This window comes from Zootoca vivipara, chromosome 8 (assembly GCF_965207765.1).
Source record: "Zootoca vivipara chromosome 8, rZooViv2.hap1.1, whole genome shotgun sequence".
Lineage (NCBI taxonomy): Eukaryota > Metazoa > Chordata > Lepidosauria > Squamata > Lacertidae > Zootoca > Zootoca vivipara.
The window spans coordinates 48193545-48211223 of NC_142591.1; the positions used below are offsets into that span (position 1 = coordinate 48193545).

Consider the following 17679-nt stretch of genomic DNA (forward strand, 5'->3'; position numbering starts at 1 on the left):
TTATTCTAATTGCCCCAGCTAAAAACCTTGCTACCTTTGCTGTCACCTGCTCATCTTGATCTGCCAAGAGAAAGGACACTGTGGCAGTGGCTGGGAGACCCGGAATGGACAATAAAAGAAGGGTGATAACCTCATTCCTCAAGTCTTTATAAAGACTGCAAGCTAGAAGGGCATGTGCCACCGATTCAGTACTGCAATCTCCACAGGGACATAAGCATTTTTTGTTTGGAATCATCCCTCAAGTACAGCTGAGGGCAATACATTCAATCTTGCAAGAGTAAAAGTGTCTATATTTTAGAATTGCTAAGTGAATAATGTGTTATTTTCTGATGATGTGAAACCACCATGAGTTGATTTTACTTCTTCAGTTTTGGTTAGGGAAAACATTTGTAGGAACAGATCATTATGGTAAGTGATGATATGTATCTTACCAGAACAAACATGAAAACTAAAATCCAACCTGATGTCAGATAAACTAGCTCTCATCATTTATCAAAACGTTCAACTGGGGTAGATTTAACTGTCCAAGAAGAATGTATCACTGTGGCCTTAAATATATATATACACACACACACACACCCAATCTATCTTGGTCATAGCCACATAACTGGCATGAACAACTCCTCTTTGATCTCACCTGCTGAGCTTTCTTCTTCCTTCCGGAGATGACTGTCACAGAAATTAGCCAATGTCATATAAGCATCTATGACACCCTTTGCATCTATGTGTTCAGATGAGATGGACTGTACCTCTTCTTCAGCTTTCCTTGCAGCCTTGCTGAAGCATTGGAACGCCCTCTTATTCAAACCTGCTATAACCTGAAATTACAACAAATCAGAAATCCCAGAACCAAGTTCAAGAGTCACAGAACTGGGCATGATTTCTTAAACAAGACTACAAAGTGCTTTTAAGGCAGTCAGATATTAAGGCACAGACACAGAAACAGGAGGCAAGAGGAAAGAAAAGGCTCAAAGAAGGAAAGCTTTGGGCTGTGGAAGTATGCCCTCCTGCTGCTGCCAGCACCTAGAACTTGGGCCAGTGAATAAAATCAGTTGATAGAAATTAAAGTACTGTATGTACAACTAGAAAATACTGTTTCATGCAATGCAAAAATTAACTTATGGAGATTCATTGCTACAAGATGTGATGGCAACCACTGTGCTGCATTTGTGAGATTCTTAATGGCATCTGGAGGATGCAAGGAGGAAGATGGAGAGCACAGGAGAAAGGTCATCCCTGCCAGTCCCTGCCTATTCCCCCTACAGGTATGGTGAGGCAGAAGCCTTAAGATGAACTAGTGCAACATAAAATTCACTGGTGCAGAGAGTGCCACCCAGAAGCCAGTAAGAGGATTTCATGGCATGGAACTAGTTCCACTGAAATCACTATAACATTTTATTATTATATAATAGATATGAGATAATCCAGTGGTTTTCAACCAGTGTGCTGTGGCACCCTAGGGTGCCTTGAATGATGGTCAGGGGTGCTGTGGGCAAGGCTGGTCTCTGTCCCTCTTTCATTCTCTCCATTCCTCTGATTCCCTCTTGCGTCTCTGCCTGCTAAAGGCTTGCACAGCTTTTTGTTGCAACAGCTCTGGCGACAAGCTCCCCAGCTGAATGGTGCCTCTGGGGCTGGCCAAGAGCTGCTTCCCATGCTCCTGGGGTAGGGGGGCAGCTCAGAAACCAGAGGCGGCAGCGGCAGCTGCCCAGAGGACTCCTAGGGAGAGGGGAGAGGAGAGCAGGCTGAGGGAACACTCCGCAAGGGAGGGTGTTTGAAAAAGGGTGAGAGGCTGCCAGCTCTGCAGGCAAGGGGTGGCATAACTGGGCTCCTGCGCCCCACAGGGGTGCCGCAGAAAGAATGTAGCTGGTCAAGGGAGCTGTGGACCCAAAAAAGGTTGAAAACCTCTGATATAATTGATTAGGGCAAGAAAGAAGAAAATCAGGTTGTACTTTCAGCCACTTGTTTAGCAATTCTGAGAGAAAAAGAACTTACCTTTTCAATATTATCAGGCTTTTCTCCTGAAAGCACTAAGACCTTTTTTGCTTTCTCTTCCTCGATTTGGTCAAGACACCCTGGATCCTTGCAAAGGGCACTGGCCATGATGTGAAAAGTGGTACCCAGGAGGTGGTTTTGGTTGCGGAAGGTTAAGGCACTGCTGCTCAAGCTGCTCAATTTATCATCATCTGTTGGAACAAACATTGTAAAACTGACACTCTGTTACAAATATGATATATGCAGAAAGCGCAGTTAAGATCCTCTCTTAACCAAGCATGATTGCATTATGCACAGTGGACACCTTCAAGAAGCACATACCTAGAAGGGAGGTGGTTTTGAGCACTGTAAGTATTTGTTCAGGACTACTCTGGCTTCGGCTGCGGCTGTGGCTGAAGCGGCAATAGCTGTGGTTCCATCTCACAAGCCAGTCTTCCCTTGTCTTACAATCTGCATGCAGGTCCTTCAGAAGTTTCATGGCTACCGAGAAGCTGTTCTGCATTAACATTTCAAAGGGTGGGTGGGTGTGGAGAGAAACATCAGTAAAAAACAGCAAAGGATATGGAGAAAGGGCAAATCTATTCAGTATGAAGGTAAGAAAAGGGAAATAGAGGCATGCATTATCCAAATCTACTTTTTATGTTTCTATTAAACATAAGGGCTGCTGAACAGGACATAGGCACCTGTTTCCTGGCACTCTCTATCATTTTCATTTTCATGGTAAATTTGCAGTTTCTAATCAGTGAGTGTATGTCTTCATTCCCATGGTCCACTTCCATTTTGAAACTAGCATCTCCCCCTCCATCCACTTCCATACTGTCTTCCAGACTTGTTTTGGGAAGTTTCTCCTCAATTTTGTCAAGAAAGAAACATCTGCAGAAACATAGGGAAAATAACATAACGTTGACAGAAACAGAACTGGAACGACAGAAGACATTTCAGTCCTTATTCTTGATATGAAAAGTTGGAAGAGAAGGAAAGTGCATTAAATGAACAACTGAATGTTGTGGGTATATAACATGCAAAACCCATCCTTGAACTGTCATGACTATCAACAGAAATTATTAATTACAGAAATAGTTGTAGACAGTGCAAGTAAAATTTCACTGAGAATATATTAAATGACTGAATGCTTAATAGATATATGCAATGACAAATAATCAAGATCAACCTTTATTTACCGATTTGTAATGATATCATCCCAAATGTTCATAGGATCCATTTTGGTATCTGGATACCTCTTTGTCCAAATGCTAAGAAGTCTCTTAAGTGATGCCTGAGAACCTATATTACCTAAGAACCATTTGTTGGAGGAAAGAACACAAAGTTTAAAAATTACACCTGCAATCTGATAATGCAGCATAAGAAACACATGTCAAAATCCTAAATAGCTAGCATGGCCATCTACTGATGTTGAATTGTTTGTGTGCACATTAGTTTTATAAACAGCGGTTCACTGGAAGCTGGTTCTATCAGCTTACGGAATGTCAAAACAGGTCATGATATGGCATAGAGGAACAGTAGTTTAAAACAGAAGAGTAGCTTAAATACAGAAATACACTTGGATCAGAACAAAGTGATTAAAAAACCCCTGTAGCAGTAGCCAAAAGAAAAGGTGACATCCAATATCATTATAGCTATTCTGTACATTTTTGTAGGTACAAAATGAAAGATACATGTTTATCTTTATGAAAGGAGAACCTTGCTATCTCAGAGTTGAGATTAATTCCCCCCCAGATTTACAGGTCTACTACAACAATGTGAAAGCACTGCATGAAGTTGGAAAAACTTACTTGGCTTGCTTATGAAGTTGACAAAGTCCTGTATTTCTGTTAAAGCCTGAACGGACTGCAGCTTGGTAAGTCGACTCTGGTGCAACAGTGAATCGATATTGGAATAGTTCTGTGGAGTAGACAACATTTCCATTTGAATTCCTTTACAATTAGTGGATTTTCCATTATGCTATGCTTTTCCTTACACATTCTGCAGTTAGCAAGCCCTGATCATCTGAGGGAATCAAGACTTTAAACCCGAACCCATTTTATTCCCTTTTAACTCCCAAGGAGGCAGTGGAGAGTGACATAATCCTGCAGTAGCAATGAACTTTTATCTACTGACTTTTCGCACCAGATGTATGTGATCCTTACCTGCATGAACACCTGCATAGCATTATTGACATAATATTTGGCTCTGTCAAAATCATCCTGTAGAATGTAGAGAAGACTCAACTCTTGGCTGTAATACATTTCTATTAGAGCTTTCTTCTGTTCAGTCTTCATAGCTTCATCAATAAATGTCAGTAAAGACTGGTCATTAGCACCATGAAGGAGAAGCTTCAGTTTGCTGCGAATTATGTATGGCAGATAGGTTTCCTAAAGTGGTGGGAAATTGAAATTAGTTTTATTACATTGAAATAGCATTCACGACCTGATTGCATTATCTTGGATTATATTTCACTTAATTATATTTATATTTAAACTTTAATGTACTCTACTGCATTTGGTGCTTTCGTTTAATAATACATACTAACAGTGAGATTCGTCCACACAAGACCAATATTAGGTTGAGAGCTCTTCCCACAGGGAAAGACCAAATGACACACTACACAGCAGATCCATGGCTGATCTCAAACTCCTTTTTTTAAAAAAACAAAAGAATGAAAATAAATTGAAACACAGCTGGTAGTAGGGTAGCCAGTTGTTCTGGAGCAGCAGCAGGGGGAGGAGAATACTTAACTCCCCCCCCTGCAGCACATGCACGCACACACGCGCACACACACACACACACACTTTGAGTACTCAAAACCCACACCCCAGAAGCTGCTGTTAAACCTGTAGTAGGAAAACACAGAGATGAATCACAAATCTCCATTATCACATGCAGTTTGCCCCTGACATATAAGCAGACTGATGCAATGAACAAATGCAATGTAGCCAGAATGGAAAATAAATACGTATGTTTGAAAACCTGATAAAACGGATCACTCCATGTTTTATTTAGGTCTGAGGGCTGTCCGTTATCAATGTTTACAGTTGAACAGTATTCCAGAGACTTCCATTCTGTCAAGCGGTTGTAACATTCGAGAGATGCAAGCTCCCAAAAATCTTTTTCCGCTTCTGTTGGTTCTTCATCAGGCCAGTCTTGCATAGAGAGTGCCTGTAGAAACAAATGGATATGTATCTCAGTGATCAGTTAGTAATTTATCTGTACGCAATTATGAATTCATAGCCAATTTGCTCTTCCATACCAGTTTTGATACCTGTGCAAAAACAACACCACGTGACCTAGGAGCATAGGAAGCTGCCAAATACCAAGCCCAACCATTGGCCCATCTAGATCACAACTGCCAACACTGATTTTAGACAGGCATCTTTTGCAGCTGCAGCTAGAGATGCCAAGGGCCTTTTGGCATGCAAAGCTTGTGCTGCATGAATGAAAGACAGCCCCTCCCATCGTAAAAGCAGAACTACCAGTCATATATTATTTCTGGATAACCGCCAAAATGGAGATGCTCCTTTAACAAAACTAATTTTTAGATACAGCAACACTCCTTTGTATTTAAGCATATCCAACAATATATAGACTAACAAGTTAACAGATGAAACACTGAAAGCAAACTGTTAACTAATGAAAGAAAGGGATAAGAAGAAGAAGAAGAAGAGAACTCAGGAAACCACCTCAACCAGTTTAAGCAGGGAAGGTGTCAGGCAACAGGGTAGGTGGTACCCAAAATGTGTCCCTGCTTTGTTTCTCTGGCCCAACACCAGGTGCAATCCCTGAAATTGAGTTCTCAGAATGGCTTCATGGGAGGGCAGATAGAATTCCTATCAATGGGATCCCACACACACACACACACACTGCACACACTGCCCAGCCTTCCAACCTATGTTGGTGTTGCACCAATTACCCTCTGACCCTCCATTAATCAATACTCTGACTACACCTTAGAGGTCAGTAAATCAAACTCTCTTCTACCCCTACTAATGACTATAAAGCTGCATTGAAAAGCTTTCAAAGTCTTAACACATTTATGTCCAATTCATGCCTCTCCTTTTCCTCATTTATGAAGAAAAATTATCCTGGCTAAAGCAGAGAAATGATGATTTGAAGAATCTTTAAAAATCTTATATTCAATCTGAACAATTACTTTATTCTTCAGGTACTTGAAAGCAAGACTTCATATAAAAAGCATACCTTATCATATTGCTTCGCTGCTTCAGCATAATCGTTTTTTGCTTCTGCTAATAGAGCTTTCTGAGTAATTTCCTTAGTGTCAATCTTTCCACTAAAAATAGCCCGCAGAACATCATAATCTCCAACTGATCGATAAAGCCTAGAAAGTGGGGGGGGGGGAAGAGTCCAGGATACAGCTGAATGCTTATTGCTTAAGTCCACGTTATCCTAACTTCCATAAGCAATGGCCCCAAGGCCATTTCACGCACGTATGTGAAACTGTGTAAAATGGGGAGCACCCTGGGGAAAGCCCTCCTCAACGAAGCCCCTCTATGCCTCTGGCCCTCAGGAGCCTGAGCTGGGCCACCCCAGCTGTCGTGCATGGGAAAGCTTCAGCCCTGCACACATCAGCTGGGCCAGCTACACCACCACCCCAGTTCCCGCGTGTCGGAGGAATGGTGGGGCTTGGTTGACCATTTCTGGGTACCACTTCCAGGTACTCGGCATGTGTGTGCGTGGTCGTGGACAAATAGAATGTGCACAAATGGGGCGCTGCCTGTATTTTTATATGATTATTTTCCTCCTCCTTTCAGAACCTGTCTTTCCCATCCCCAATTTCCCCAAATGCATTTAATTTGATAACCATTGCAATCAATAGGTGGTGCTGACTTCCTTACTTCTGCTCACTGCTGCCTGCATTGTTTTTCTTGCTCCGGTGTCTTTGCGGGTAAAAAAGGAGGAGAGTTCATCGTCAGCTACTGAAGACATCATCGCAGAACAAATAATGCAGACAGCAATGAAAAGAAGTGAATAGGCTAATAAGGAGCACTGTTAATAGAGCAGTAGGAATGACTCCAAATGACTTAGAAGTGGTGAAGGTTACACTAGGGTGCTTGGGGAAACCCAATGAAGAGAATTAGCTGTGGGGAAAGGTAGGGGAGTTCCCCCTCATATATATTTACACATACGCACAACACAGAATTGGGGTGGGTGGGTTTGTCCCTGAGGGTCACCCAAAACCTCTTGGCAGTCTGTATACGCCCTATGGTTTAGCCGCCCCAGGGCAGCTCAAAGTAATCCAGTGAGTATCACTGTTGAGTAAACTTTTGAACCTGCTTTTGTTCTCAGTCCTAGTCCAACAGCATCACTATAGAGAAAATATTGACTAATTCGATAAGTGTTATATAAATGGCTGCAAAAAGAATACTATTTGTAGTTTTTTATATATATAGTCAATTTAAAATATATATTTTATATATATAGTCAATTTAAAAACACACCATAAGTAACGTAACTCTAGAGAGGAAATAAAGAAAAACTTACTTGGCGAGTTCAATCCATTTGATCACATTGGGTGAAAGTTCTGTCTTTCCACGCATCCTTTTGGAGGGTGGTTCCTCCTCCTCCTCAGGGGAAAGGTGAATTAAAGATTGTTCAAGAAGCAGGATACCCACCGGTTGCTGCAAACTTGCTAAGCAGCTAGTGCTCACACTTGAAGGGCTGAGGTCCAGCAGCTCTCTGTGTTGGTAGCTCATTTCCTATCACAACAAACCCGTAATTAGCTATTGGAATTACTTTGAGGTTAGCTTAATATGTAATGTTTAATAAGCCATGTCACACACATGCATGCTTCCCCCCCCCCCATTTAACCCAACAGCCCCCTCTGTTATGTCTAGATCTAGGACAACTTACTTATGTCTTGACATTATAATATTGTGCATTTCCCTAACCTCATTTCATATTATTATTAGCTGCAGAGACAGGGAGATGTACAACACTGTCATAATCGGACACAAGCAAATTGTTGTGAATGGAGCGTGGCAGTTCCACACTAAACATCTAATGTGGACTCAACCTTTGTCTACAAAGAAATTAGCCAACTAGGTAAATTTTATAATGTAGAGAACAAGAATTAAGACTACTGCACAAACCATTAGAAGAAGGAAGAACTAGTATGTCCCTGGGTAAATATTAACAAATTTAAGTAAGAATGGTGTCATCTTTAATCAATATTTATATCTTCTGTAAAAGTGGTGGAAATTTTCTGGTTTGCTGGTCAAATTTGGCCCACCAGGCTGTTTTGTTCAAGTCACATCTACTCCAAGTGACACAAACCTGGGTAGCACTGCAGAAGGAGCTTTGGAAAGTTTCTTTGGAAAGAAAAAAATGTGTCATCTTTCATTGGAGCATTTCTTTTTTTCTGAAGGAAGTAGTTTGTTTTCAAAGCACTTCTCCCACTGCTCTGAATACAAACTACTTCCTTTGTAGAGGGGGAAATGTTCCTGTGTTTGGGTCATTTTCCTCTGTGCAGAAACTTCAAAAGGGGCTCCCTCTAACTGACCATCAGCCAACTGTCAATTAAAAGGAGCCTCTTTGAGAGGTGTGTCTTTAAAGGTGGTTGCTGTACACCAGAGCTTTCCAAACTGTGTGTTGCGACACAGTTTATCAGCTGCACTGTGTGTAGGTGTGTCGCGCAAACATTCCCCGCGCTCCTCCTGGGGCTGGAAAGGGGTTAATTTAACCTCCAGTTTGCTAGTAAAACTGAATTACTATGTCACGAAATGTTGCGTGTCTAAAAAGTGTGTCACCAACATGAAAAGTTTGGAAAGCTCTGCTGTACAGTGGCTTCCTTTGAACTTTGACATGTCAACCACCAGACATCATTATGAAGCCAGATAGTTGACAGGTGGGTCAAAGATGCCCCATGGTGGGTGGAGGGAATAAAGATCTGGCCACTGGGCCAAAAAGGTTCCCCACCACCAACTGGTATATATGCCTAAAAAAAACAAAACAGGACAAAATTCCAAATGCAACGTAGGAAGCACTACCTGGATGCAAGCTATGAACGGTGGGAAATACAGCACAGATGTTGTCAGGAAGCGGTTGAAGTCCTCAAGCAACTGCTGGACAACATTGTTCTTCTCAGGCAGAGTTTTCATTTTCTTCATTTCTTCCAGAATTCCACTAAACAAACTGCTGAAGAGCTGCTTAGCCAGTATAGGGTCCCTCTGTAATTGACAATGCAAGCAATGAATCCTCGGGACAACTGCACTGGTACTTCCACAGAGAATCCCATGTCTCCTCTGCAACTGGAGCTTACAAGTATACAGGAACGGCTTTACATTTGAGTACGTTACACAATTTTTGAAATGCGTTTACTGAAATTGTGTTACCAAAAAAAAAAAAAAATGAGTTAAGTAACCCGATAAAAGAGCATACCTGAGCTACGCCCTGCAGAGGGGTAATAAGACTGCTGTATTCAATCTGGATGTCAGGAAGGTCGCCTTGCCTGTACTTCCTGTACAGAGTGACCTGAGCATCATGTTTCATCTTTAGCTGGGTTTTAATTTCCTGCAACAATAGATAGCTTCTGAATTAGTTTTGATGTGAACAGAAAAAAACCAACAGCTTATCACTTGCCTTGTGGAATTCCCTCCCTGGGTATATTAGACAGACACTGGCTATGCTTCGTTTTTCAATGCCTGTTGAATATTTCCATATTTAGTGAAGACTTTCCAGATGATTAACCCAAGCCATGAATACTGATCATTGATATGAGCTGTAGAATTGAATTTTATATAGCTTTACTGTATTACTGGTGCTTTAAATGGCTTTGATATTTTCTATATGTAAAGTAATTCACAAATTTCCAAAATAAATAAATATACACCTGCTTTTTGTGGATCCCGCAAAGGGAGAGTTGGCCACTCAAGAATCTTAATACAGAAAATGCATGTGCCTAAGTTTAAGCCACATATTCCAATTCTTCCCAAAAGTTCAATTCTACGGTTTAGGCTTCAAGCTGCACTACATCAAGTAAGCAAGAAGAGCCCTGGATTGTGATGAAGAAGAGCAGAACTCAGGGAATGCATTTGCTTTAGAGTGGGTAAGACATGAAATGGTATGTGTGTGTGTGTGTGTGTGTTCCTCTTCACTCAGGAAATATACTGTATTAGGCTAATTTGAGTGGCCCTGAGTTACTGGAGCAAGGGGGACACACATGCCCCATGCAAGGATAGCTTCCTCCACAAGTCAGCCAACTTCTGTCCTCAGAAAAACCTTGATAGGCAAGCTTCCTGATCAGCTTTGTAAAGGTAAAGGGACCCCTGACCATTAGGTCCAGCTGTGACCAACTCTGGGGTTGCGGCGCTCATCTTGCGTTATTGGCCGAGGAAGCCGGCGTATAGTTTCCAGGTCATGTGGCCAGCATGACAAAGCTGCTTCTGGCGAACCAGAGCAGCGCACAGAAACGCCGTTTACCATCCCGCTGTAGTGGTACCTATTTATCTACTTGCACTTTGAGGTGCTTTCGAACTGCTAGGTTGGCAGGAGCTGGGACCGAGCAACGGGACCTCACCCCGTCGCAGGGATTCGAACCGCCGACCTTCTGATCAGCAAGCCCTAGGCTCTGTGGTTTAACCCACAGCACCACCTTCGCTTTGGAAAAAGGAAGCAACAAAACATGAAGATAATAACACAATCTCCTGGGGGTGGGGGGGACTCCAACATCTCACATTTCTTTGAGAGAGAAAAAGAATGGAGCTTTGATACTCCAGTCCCATCTCTGTAGCTCCTCACCCTGTCAAGAGCCCAGCTAGATACTTCACTGCTTCTTAGGAAGGAGAGGAATCGTGTACCTTGGTGGTCTCTCAACCCCACTGCTTATGGGGCACTTGAAGAATCCGCTTCCTAGGCACTCCGTTCCTAAAGCGGTACTTCAGTAGAAGCACTCTAAAAACAGTTTAAGTCTCTGCTTATTATTTATACTATAGGAAACAAACCTTTTCTTTTTTCTGTTCAACAACGCCCTTCCTTGCATAAATCAAACTAAGCTTTTCTTTGTCTTTTAAGAACCGTCGCCTCAGTCTCAGAATCTCTGCCCGTTCATCTATACCTAAGCAACAAAGAAGGAAAATTCTTTAACTTATACATAAAGTTACTATTTAATAACTTGCATACAACACTTTCCTAATTAAACAATTGGCTGGGAAAGTGTCACCCATAATATCATATAAGACCTGTAAAGGGATTTTGATGACGTATGAACCCTTTGATCCTAATGTAATGGCTTAAACTCTTGAAATCAATTTCTTCTTGCTGCTTGAGCAAAACTCATGTGTGATATTATGTAATTTGCTTAGCCTTAGATAATAAAGAAGGCTTCTTTTAATTAAGGATGTAAGGGGGAAATCTGCATTGACAGCTGTGGTACCTTGAGCTTTGCTGTCCACCTCATCGCCGGGCAAACCCAGTCTTTTCTCCCCGAAATTAGGACCTATAGGTTTGAAGGCAGCTCTGTGTGATTTGTCAGCTCGTTTGTTAATGTACAACATTGAAGATGACAGGGATTCAGAAGATGAAGGAAATCTGTATTCTGAAAAAGTGTCAACGCTGTTCCCTATCAGCCAGTTGAAAGAGCTTCTCCCACCTGAAATAAGCAGAAAGCATTAATAATCACATATCTCTCCATTTAATATGTGTTGCGCCCCACTCCCACTACTATTCTTTTACTTGCCTAAGTTACAACCAGAAATAGATGTTAAAGAAACAGAGTATCAGGGGAAGTTTCAGTATGAAAACTGAAATACTTAATATTTTTAGTATATGAGGCCAAAGATTTCACACACACATAAACAAATAAATACAGAAGTATATGCAAGTACAGTGGTACCTTGGTTCCCAAATGGCTTAGCTGATGAACAAATCGGCTCACAAATGCTGCAAACCCAGAAATAAGTGTTCCGGCTTGTGAACATTTTCGGAAGACGAATGTCCGTTTCGGCTGTCGGCATTGTTTCTGGGGCCAATCAGCCAATCAGAAGCCGCACCTTGGTTTTTGAACGTTTTGGAAGTCGAACAGACTTCCAGAATGGATTGAGTTGGAGAACCAAGGTACAAACCTCCATACACACAAGTTTTTGAATACACATGGAAGCATGAATTCCATACACAAACCCTTTTAAGTTTTTCAATAAATAATACTGCTTCAGGAAAACTTACTGGCATTTTGTGTGGGAGTAAATTCATACTGTTGCTGTGTAGCCCTTAGCTGGCCACCCAGAGATCCTTCCTGTGAGCGATACCTGTTAGCATCCTGGGAAGCTTGAGACTCCACAAACAAAGGTGTAAGAACAGTACTTCGGTAGCGCCAACTTGAGTCAATAGCAAAATCCTAGAAAGTAAAAAACAGAACAAAACCCTGTGCCTAGACCATCTTTGCCCATTGAAGTCATCTAATTTGATTCAGCTGAAATACCACTAAACTCAGTGGGACAACAGAATAAATGTGCCTAGGATAGGGTTACATGTGAAATTATTAGACAAAATCTTAATGTACTACTATGTTTTAATATTTTGCTGGAAGCCACCAGACTGGCTGGGGAAACCCAGCCAGATGGGAGGGGTATAAACAATTTGCCCCCATTAGGCATTTATTTTTAAACTGGTGTCATTTCCTAACCCAAATTCCATTTCCCCCTCCGATTTCTATCCATTCCATTTTATAAAAATATCCCCCTTTCCCAATGTAATCATCAAAATGATTTCCTCGGTTTACATCTAATAAAGTATGAAACTGACCAGTGTAAATTACAGCCCAATAGCTATTCAATGGATTTTACTGGCTCTGGACTAAAGGGTGATGGATCCTGAAGACTACCTCACAATTCTGTATAAAAATACATAAGAGGAGCCTGCTGGATCAGGCCGATGGCCCATCTATTCCAACATCCTGCTCTCTCAGCTGCCAACCAAATGTCATGGGGAAGCCATAATACAAAAATAAAATAAAGATACATAAATAAATTCACCTGAAATTTGCATTCCGAAAGTGGATACTCAAACATTTTTCTGGAGTAATCTGGGCTCTTGCTGGTCATCTCAAGCAGAAAATTCGTAGCCAAGCTCAAATACTGAGTTTCAATTTTAACGGAGTATAAAGAGCTTAACAAAGTCAACATTCGATCAAGGGTATTGGCTGGTAGCCTAGTTTCATCACTCCAAAAGTTCCTGACAATTATTCTGTAAAAGAAAATACAGACCATAGTTCAACAATGGCAAGCTCAATAATGTATTTATTTACTAAGCCATTATTACCTTAAATGGCTCAGGGTTACCTCCACATGAACCTACCCAGACCCAACTAAACTGTTCTGCTAATGTAATGACTTTTGGCTGTGCAATGGAACTTCCCTCAAAGAAGCTTGACAGCCATCTGTCAGGAATGCTTTGATGGTGTTTCCTGCTTGGCAGGGGGTTGGACTGGATGGCCCTTGTGGTCTCTTCCAACTCTATGATTCTATGATTCTATGATTCTATGATTCCCTGCCCTCTCCTCCCCCTGTGCAACCTCTAAATCTGTTCCAGAGCTGATGTAGAGGTCATGCATGAGGCACAGTGGGGAAGTTCCATTGTCCAGTTAAAAGTCCTTACAGTAGTGGAGCTGTTTAGTTGGATACTACCTGACACTCCACTCATCGACAAAATGAATCCATTATCCCCCTCAGTTTGTTTTCATGTGATGGCGAGAGGCACGTTGGTACTGCCGAAAGGAAGACAGGAATAGAAACTGAGATTCAGCAGGGGGAGAGACTTAAAAGCAAACACAACCACCTTTACCTCATTTCCTTCCTTCCAAGCTGTCACACTCAAGTTATAATTCTGATTTCTGGAATTAAATAGTTGTTAAGGCTTTGATTTTCAGTTAAACACACCCACACCCACACCCTGAATAAACATTACTCACTGCAGTCCAGAATTTTCATCAACCAGTCCTTGTAACAGAACTTCTTTTGCTAGTTTAAACACATCTGAAGAGTCCTCATCTGCTTGGCTTTCCGGATCCCTGAGGAAAGAGCAAGGAAAAACAGTTCAACTCTTCTACTGCCTTCTCACTAACACAAAAGGTTAGTGGGAAAATCTGCAATACTTCACAGCAGTCCATGATGATCACAAGGATATATGCCCATAAGATTCTCTATCAGTCTCTTAAGACCGCTTCAGAATTCTCAAACGTCAGAGTTGGAGTTTGTTTTCACATCATGACTGAAATGTGTGGCACACTCATGCAACAGGCGACACAATTTAATGGAGCATTTCTTTATAATAACACCTGTGGTTGAATTCTTACCTGTAGTTATCATATAGCCACATGAGAATGTCATACATTCTCCCCCGACATACTGGTGACGGGTGAGAGATGAAGCCGGTTACTGCAGGAAGAAGCTCTCGTACTTCAGCTGGTTTCAGGTTAGGTAGCATCTTGTATACTATATCCATACATATTGTTTGCCTTTCGTCGTCTCTAGGAGAAAAAACAAAAACACATTTTTTATTTGTCTATCATTTTAATTTTAAAAGGTTTTTTTTACATATAGTGCATTTTTTAAAAATAACTTCATTGCATCAACAATAAGTATGTGTACAGGAAGAGCAGCAAAGCTAGAATTTTGGCATTTATTTTGACTAAACTTGTGAGAATATTTCTCCAAAAAATGACAACTGAAAAGTGGTAACAGTGAAAAGTCTCCTCCTATCCTCAGCGCCCAAAGGGAGAATGTGATTTTAAGCAACTCCCATTTGTTCAAATAGGGCTTGTGCAGAAAAGAGAGTTTTTGCAGAGTCCCTATAGACTCTGTGCCATGCATGGAAGAACCTGGCTAGAAATATGGATAGTTATGCCCTTACTTACCTGTGATTCATGACTTGTGTAAAATCCTTACTCTTCAACTGTAAATACAGATCCGCTATTTCTTGAGCACGACACATTACTACCTCCAGGCAGTAAGTTTTCATCACCCCATGAAGTTTTGGTATGAGGAAGAAGACTGTATTCATAAACCTTTCCATGATCAAGAATCAAAAAGAACAGGAAGTTATAACACTGCCAAGCTAACTGAACCTCTCTAGGGTATAGGACAATTGAGAGTTCTCAACTTACCTGTCAGCAAGAGTAGGAAAGTTCTTTGTCACTTTATTCAGACACACAATAAATTTGTCCTCTTTGGTATTCTGATGCTGCTTTAGCTGCTGTATGACCAAGTCATAAACCGGACCTTCAAATATCTGAAAAATTGAATGTATCATTAGGTACTTTCAAATGCCAAAGTCTCAATATCCTGACCAAAATAATAATAATAATTACTAATTATGTGAGTAGTAAGAGGCTTCCTCAGTCATTTTTATAAGATTAGATAAATCTGTGAAAGCTAGCTCTTTAAATGCCACAGTAGGAATGGGACTTTTATCTCAGACACATTAAACTGCTGCCTACCAAAGGTTGGGGAACAATCTGAGTATGGCAATCTTCAGCTTAACTTCTAGCTAGCAGCTACTGGAGGTGGATTACTGGAATGGACGAGATCTAGTATGACAGTTCCAATGTTTCATTAAAAGGGCAATACTCTCTCCCCTCTTAAAATGTTATACAATGGACATGTTATACGATGAAATTCAATGGATTAGCTAAGATAACGACACGCTGTTTTAATGCGTATTTTAGGAACCATCTTAAACTCCTGCTTTGGTTTTAGAAATTGTAAAATACATAGCCTGTTGTACCCACTTTTTCCTTCTCAGAAATATAGTGAAGAATGAGTCCCAGCACTTCGGCAGCAGCTGCATACACTTCCTTGTATTTTACGAAGGCCATGTTGTTAGTCAAAGCTTGGTAGTATCTAGCATAAAGAAGAAATATGCTTCGATAGTCTCAGAATGGTATTTTAATGTCTAATGTGTAATAAACAGATATCAGTAAGAGCATGTTTAGAAACCCTATACAGACCACTTGTTTTATCTGTAACCTAAACAACGTGGATTACAAATAATCTAATGAAGAGATGGGGGAACTTTGGTTCTTGATGAAAGCCACTGGACTTTCATCAACTCAGTGTCAGGGATAGTGGGAGTTGCAATCCAACATCTGGAAGAAGAGAGGTTCCCCATTCCTGGCCTCATGCATGCACTTTATACTACTATCCCGTTTGCTGAAAATTTCAATGTCAGTCCCCAAAGTTCCAGTTTTCATTTTGGAAATTGATTACAATTCCAGTCTGTTTCTCCTTCCCCTCCAGTGGTGTACATGAAGCTAGTTCTAATTCAGCATTATGTGCATAATTCCCCCCATTTTCAGATGATCAACATGAATTCAGAGACTGAAGCATGCTTGAGTAACCTTATTTAACACCGAGTAAATTTCTGCATGATCTCACAGATGCATTACGTGATCATTCTAGTTCCTGATGCAATCCTTTGAATATAAAATGCTGCAGGGATCAATTTAATTGCTTTACTCAAAGCAATAAAACCACATCCAAATATGAAAATCTGGAGATTAAACCTTCTGCAGTGAGAACACTATGAAGTTTTATGTTGAAATCATTTATCTTAAAATCCCACCACCAGCCTCCAAATTTATCATCTGATTGTGGGTTTTGTGTGTTGGGTTAAGAATAAGTAACAGGTAGGAGAATTGCAAGCCAAATATGCAAGTGTTTCCTTCTCTATTGGCCCCACTTCTTTTGTTCACTACATTCCAGCTGAATTGCACAAAAATAATTTTCTTACTTCACACTGCCTATTTCACAGTTTGGATCATAGGGAGGCAGGTTATTCGCAAGAACAATTCCTAGTAACTGAATTCCCACGGAGTTGTCTTTTGTGTTGGCATCTCTACCAGAAAACCGTTCATATATTATCCTATAGTAAACAAAATCACAGAGATCATAAAAATAGTAACTTAGATTGAAAAATAGAAGTGGTTAAGTTCATACTGACTATTCAAATTGGAGCATTTTTAGAAACCCTGCCTAGATCAATACCTGATCCCCAACTCCCACCCAGTCATGCTATAGGTTTGTCTTCTAAGGACAACCGTAGCCAATGTGGTGCTCTCTCCAGGTGTTGTTGGACTCCATCAGCCCCAGGCAGCATGGTCCATGATCAGGGATGATGAGTTGCAACCCAGCAACATCTGGAGAGAACCATGTTTGCCATCTGTGTCTAAGGCATGAAACACATTGATCCTTAATGATTCCAGATTAAATACTAGAGAAATGGCAACAGGTATATTCTAACACTGCTAGACATGTATGTTGACAACAGGATTTAGTATAAATGCAACAGTCCACCTACCCAAACTAGCTTTTAAAAAGAAGCCTTTACGCTACTAGGATGATTTTATGTGTATTGCAACTACAAAGAGTAACTTTATTAAGATTATTTACCTGTAAGGTATGCTGAGACAATCTTTCCAGCACTCTACTAATGTCTTGACAATTTCTAAGTTATGTCTGAACACTGCTTTTTTCTGGTGAAATACATTCTTCATCAAGAACTCAAGCAACCGGTTAGCTAGGATTTCATCCTTGATATTTCCCTAGTATAAAGCAAATCACAAAGCACTGAGTTAGCTATTATATTAGTAGTAACTATTCTTCTCTGGTGAAGAATACCATCAAATTTTAACTAAGGAATATGCTTTAAAAATTAATCTCCAATTTTCTGGAGCAGGATAGA

The 17679-nt window shown here is 40.8% G+C and overlaps 1 protein-coding gene across 1 annotated transcript in view; it reads right to left on the minus strand.

Moving 5' to 3' along the window:
* PRKDC (protein kinase, DNA-activated, catalytic subunit) overlaps positions 1–17679 on the minus strand; it is an 86755-nt gene that overhangs the window by 19185 nt on the left and 49891 nt on the right. The window contains exons 50-72 of the mRNA XM_035124659.3: positions 17388–17539; positions 16729–16860; positions 15728–15839; positions 15104–15228; positions 14855–15004; positions 14294–14467; positions 13910–14008; positions 12975–13185; positions 12166–12337; positions 11378–11593; positions 10947–11059; positions 9385–9516; positions 8994–9173; positions 7489–7703; positions 6187–6325; positions 4960–5148; positions 4140–4364; positions 3786–3894; positions 3174–3285; positions 2676–2865; positions 2314–2488; positions 1993–2183; positions 638–818 (exon numbers count right to left, since the gene is read on the minus strand). Of these exons, the coding sequence (XP_034980550.3) occupies positions 638–818; positions 1993–2183; positions 2314–2488; positions 2676–2865; positions 3174–3285; positions 3786–3894; positions 4140–4364; positions 4960–5148; positions 6187–6325; positions 7489–7703; positions 8994–9173; positions 9385–9516; positions 10947–11059; positions 11378–11593; positions 12166–12337; positions 12975–13185; positions 13910–14008; positions 14294–14467; positions 14855–15004; positions 15104–15228; positions 15728–15839; positions 16729–16860; positions 17388–17539 (3694 nt within the window). The remainder of the gene's footprint in view (positions 1–637; positions 819–1992; positions 2184–2313; positions 2489–2675; positions 2866–3173; positions 3286–3785; positions 3895–4139; positions 4365–4959; positions 5149–6186; positions 6326–7488; positions 7704–8993; positions 9174–9384; positions 9517–10946; positions 11060–11377; positions 11594–12165; positions 12338–12974; positions 13186–13909; positions 14009–14293; positions 14468–14854; positions 15005–15103; positions 15229–15727; positions 15840–16728; positions 16861–17387; positions 17540–17679) is intronic.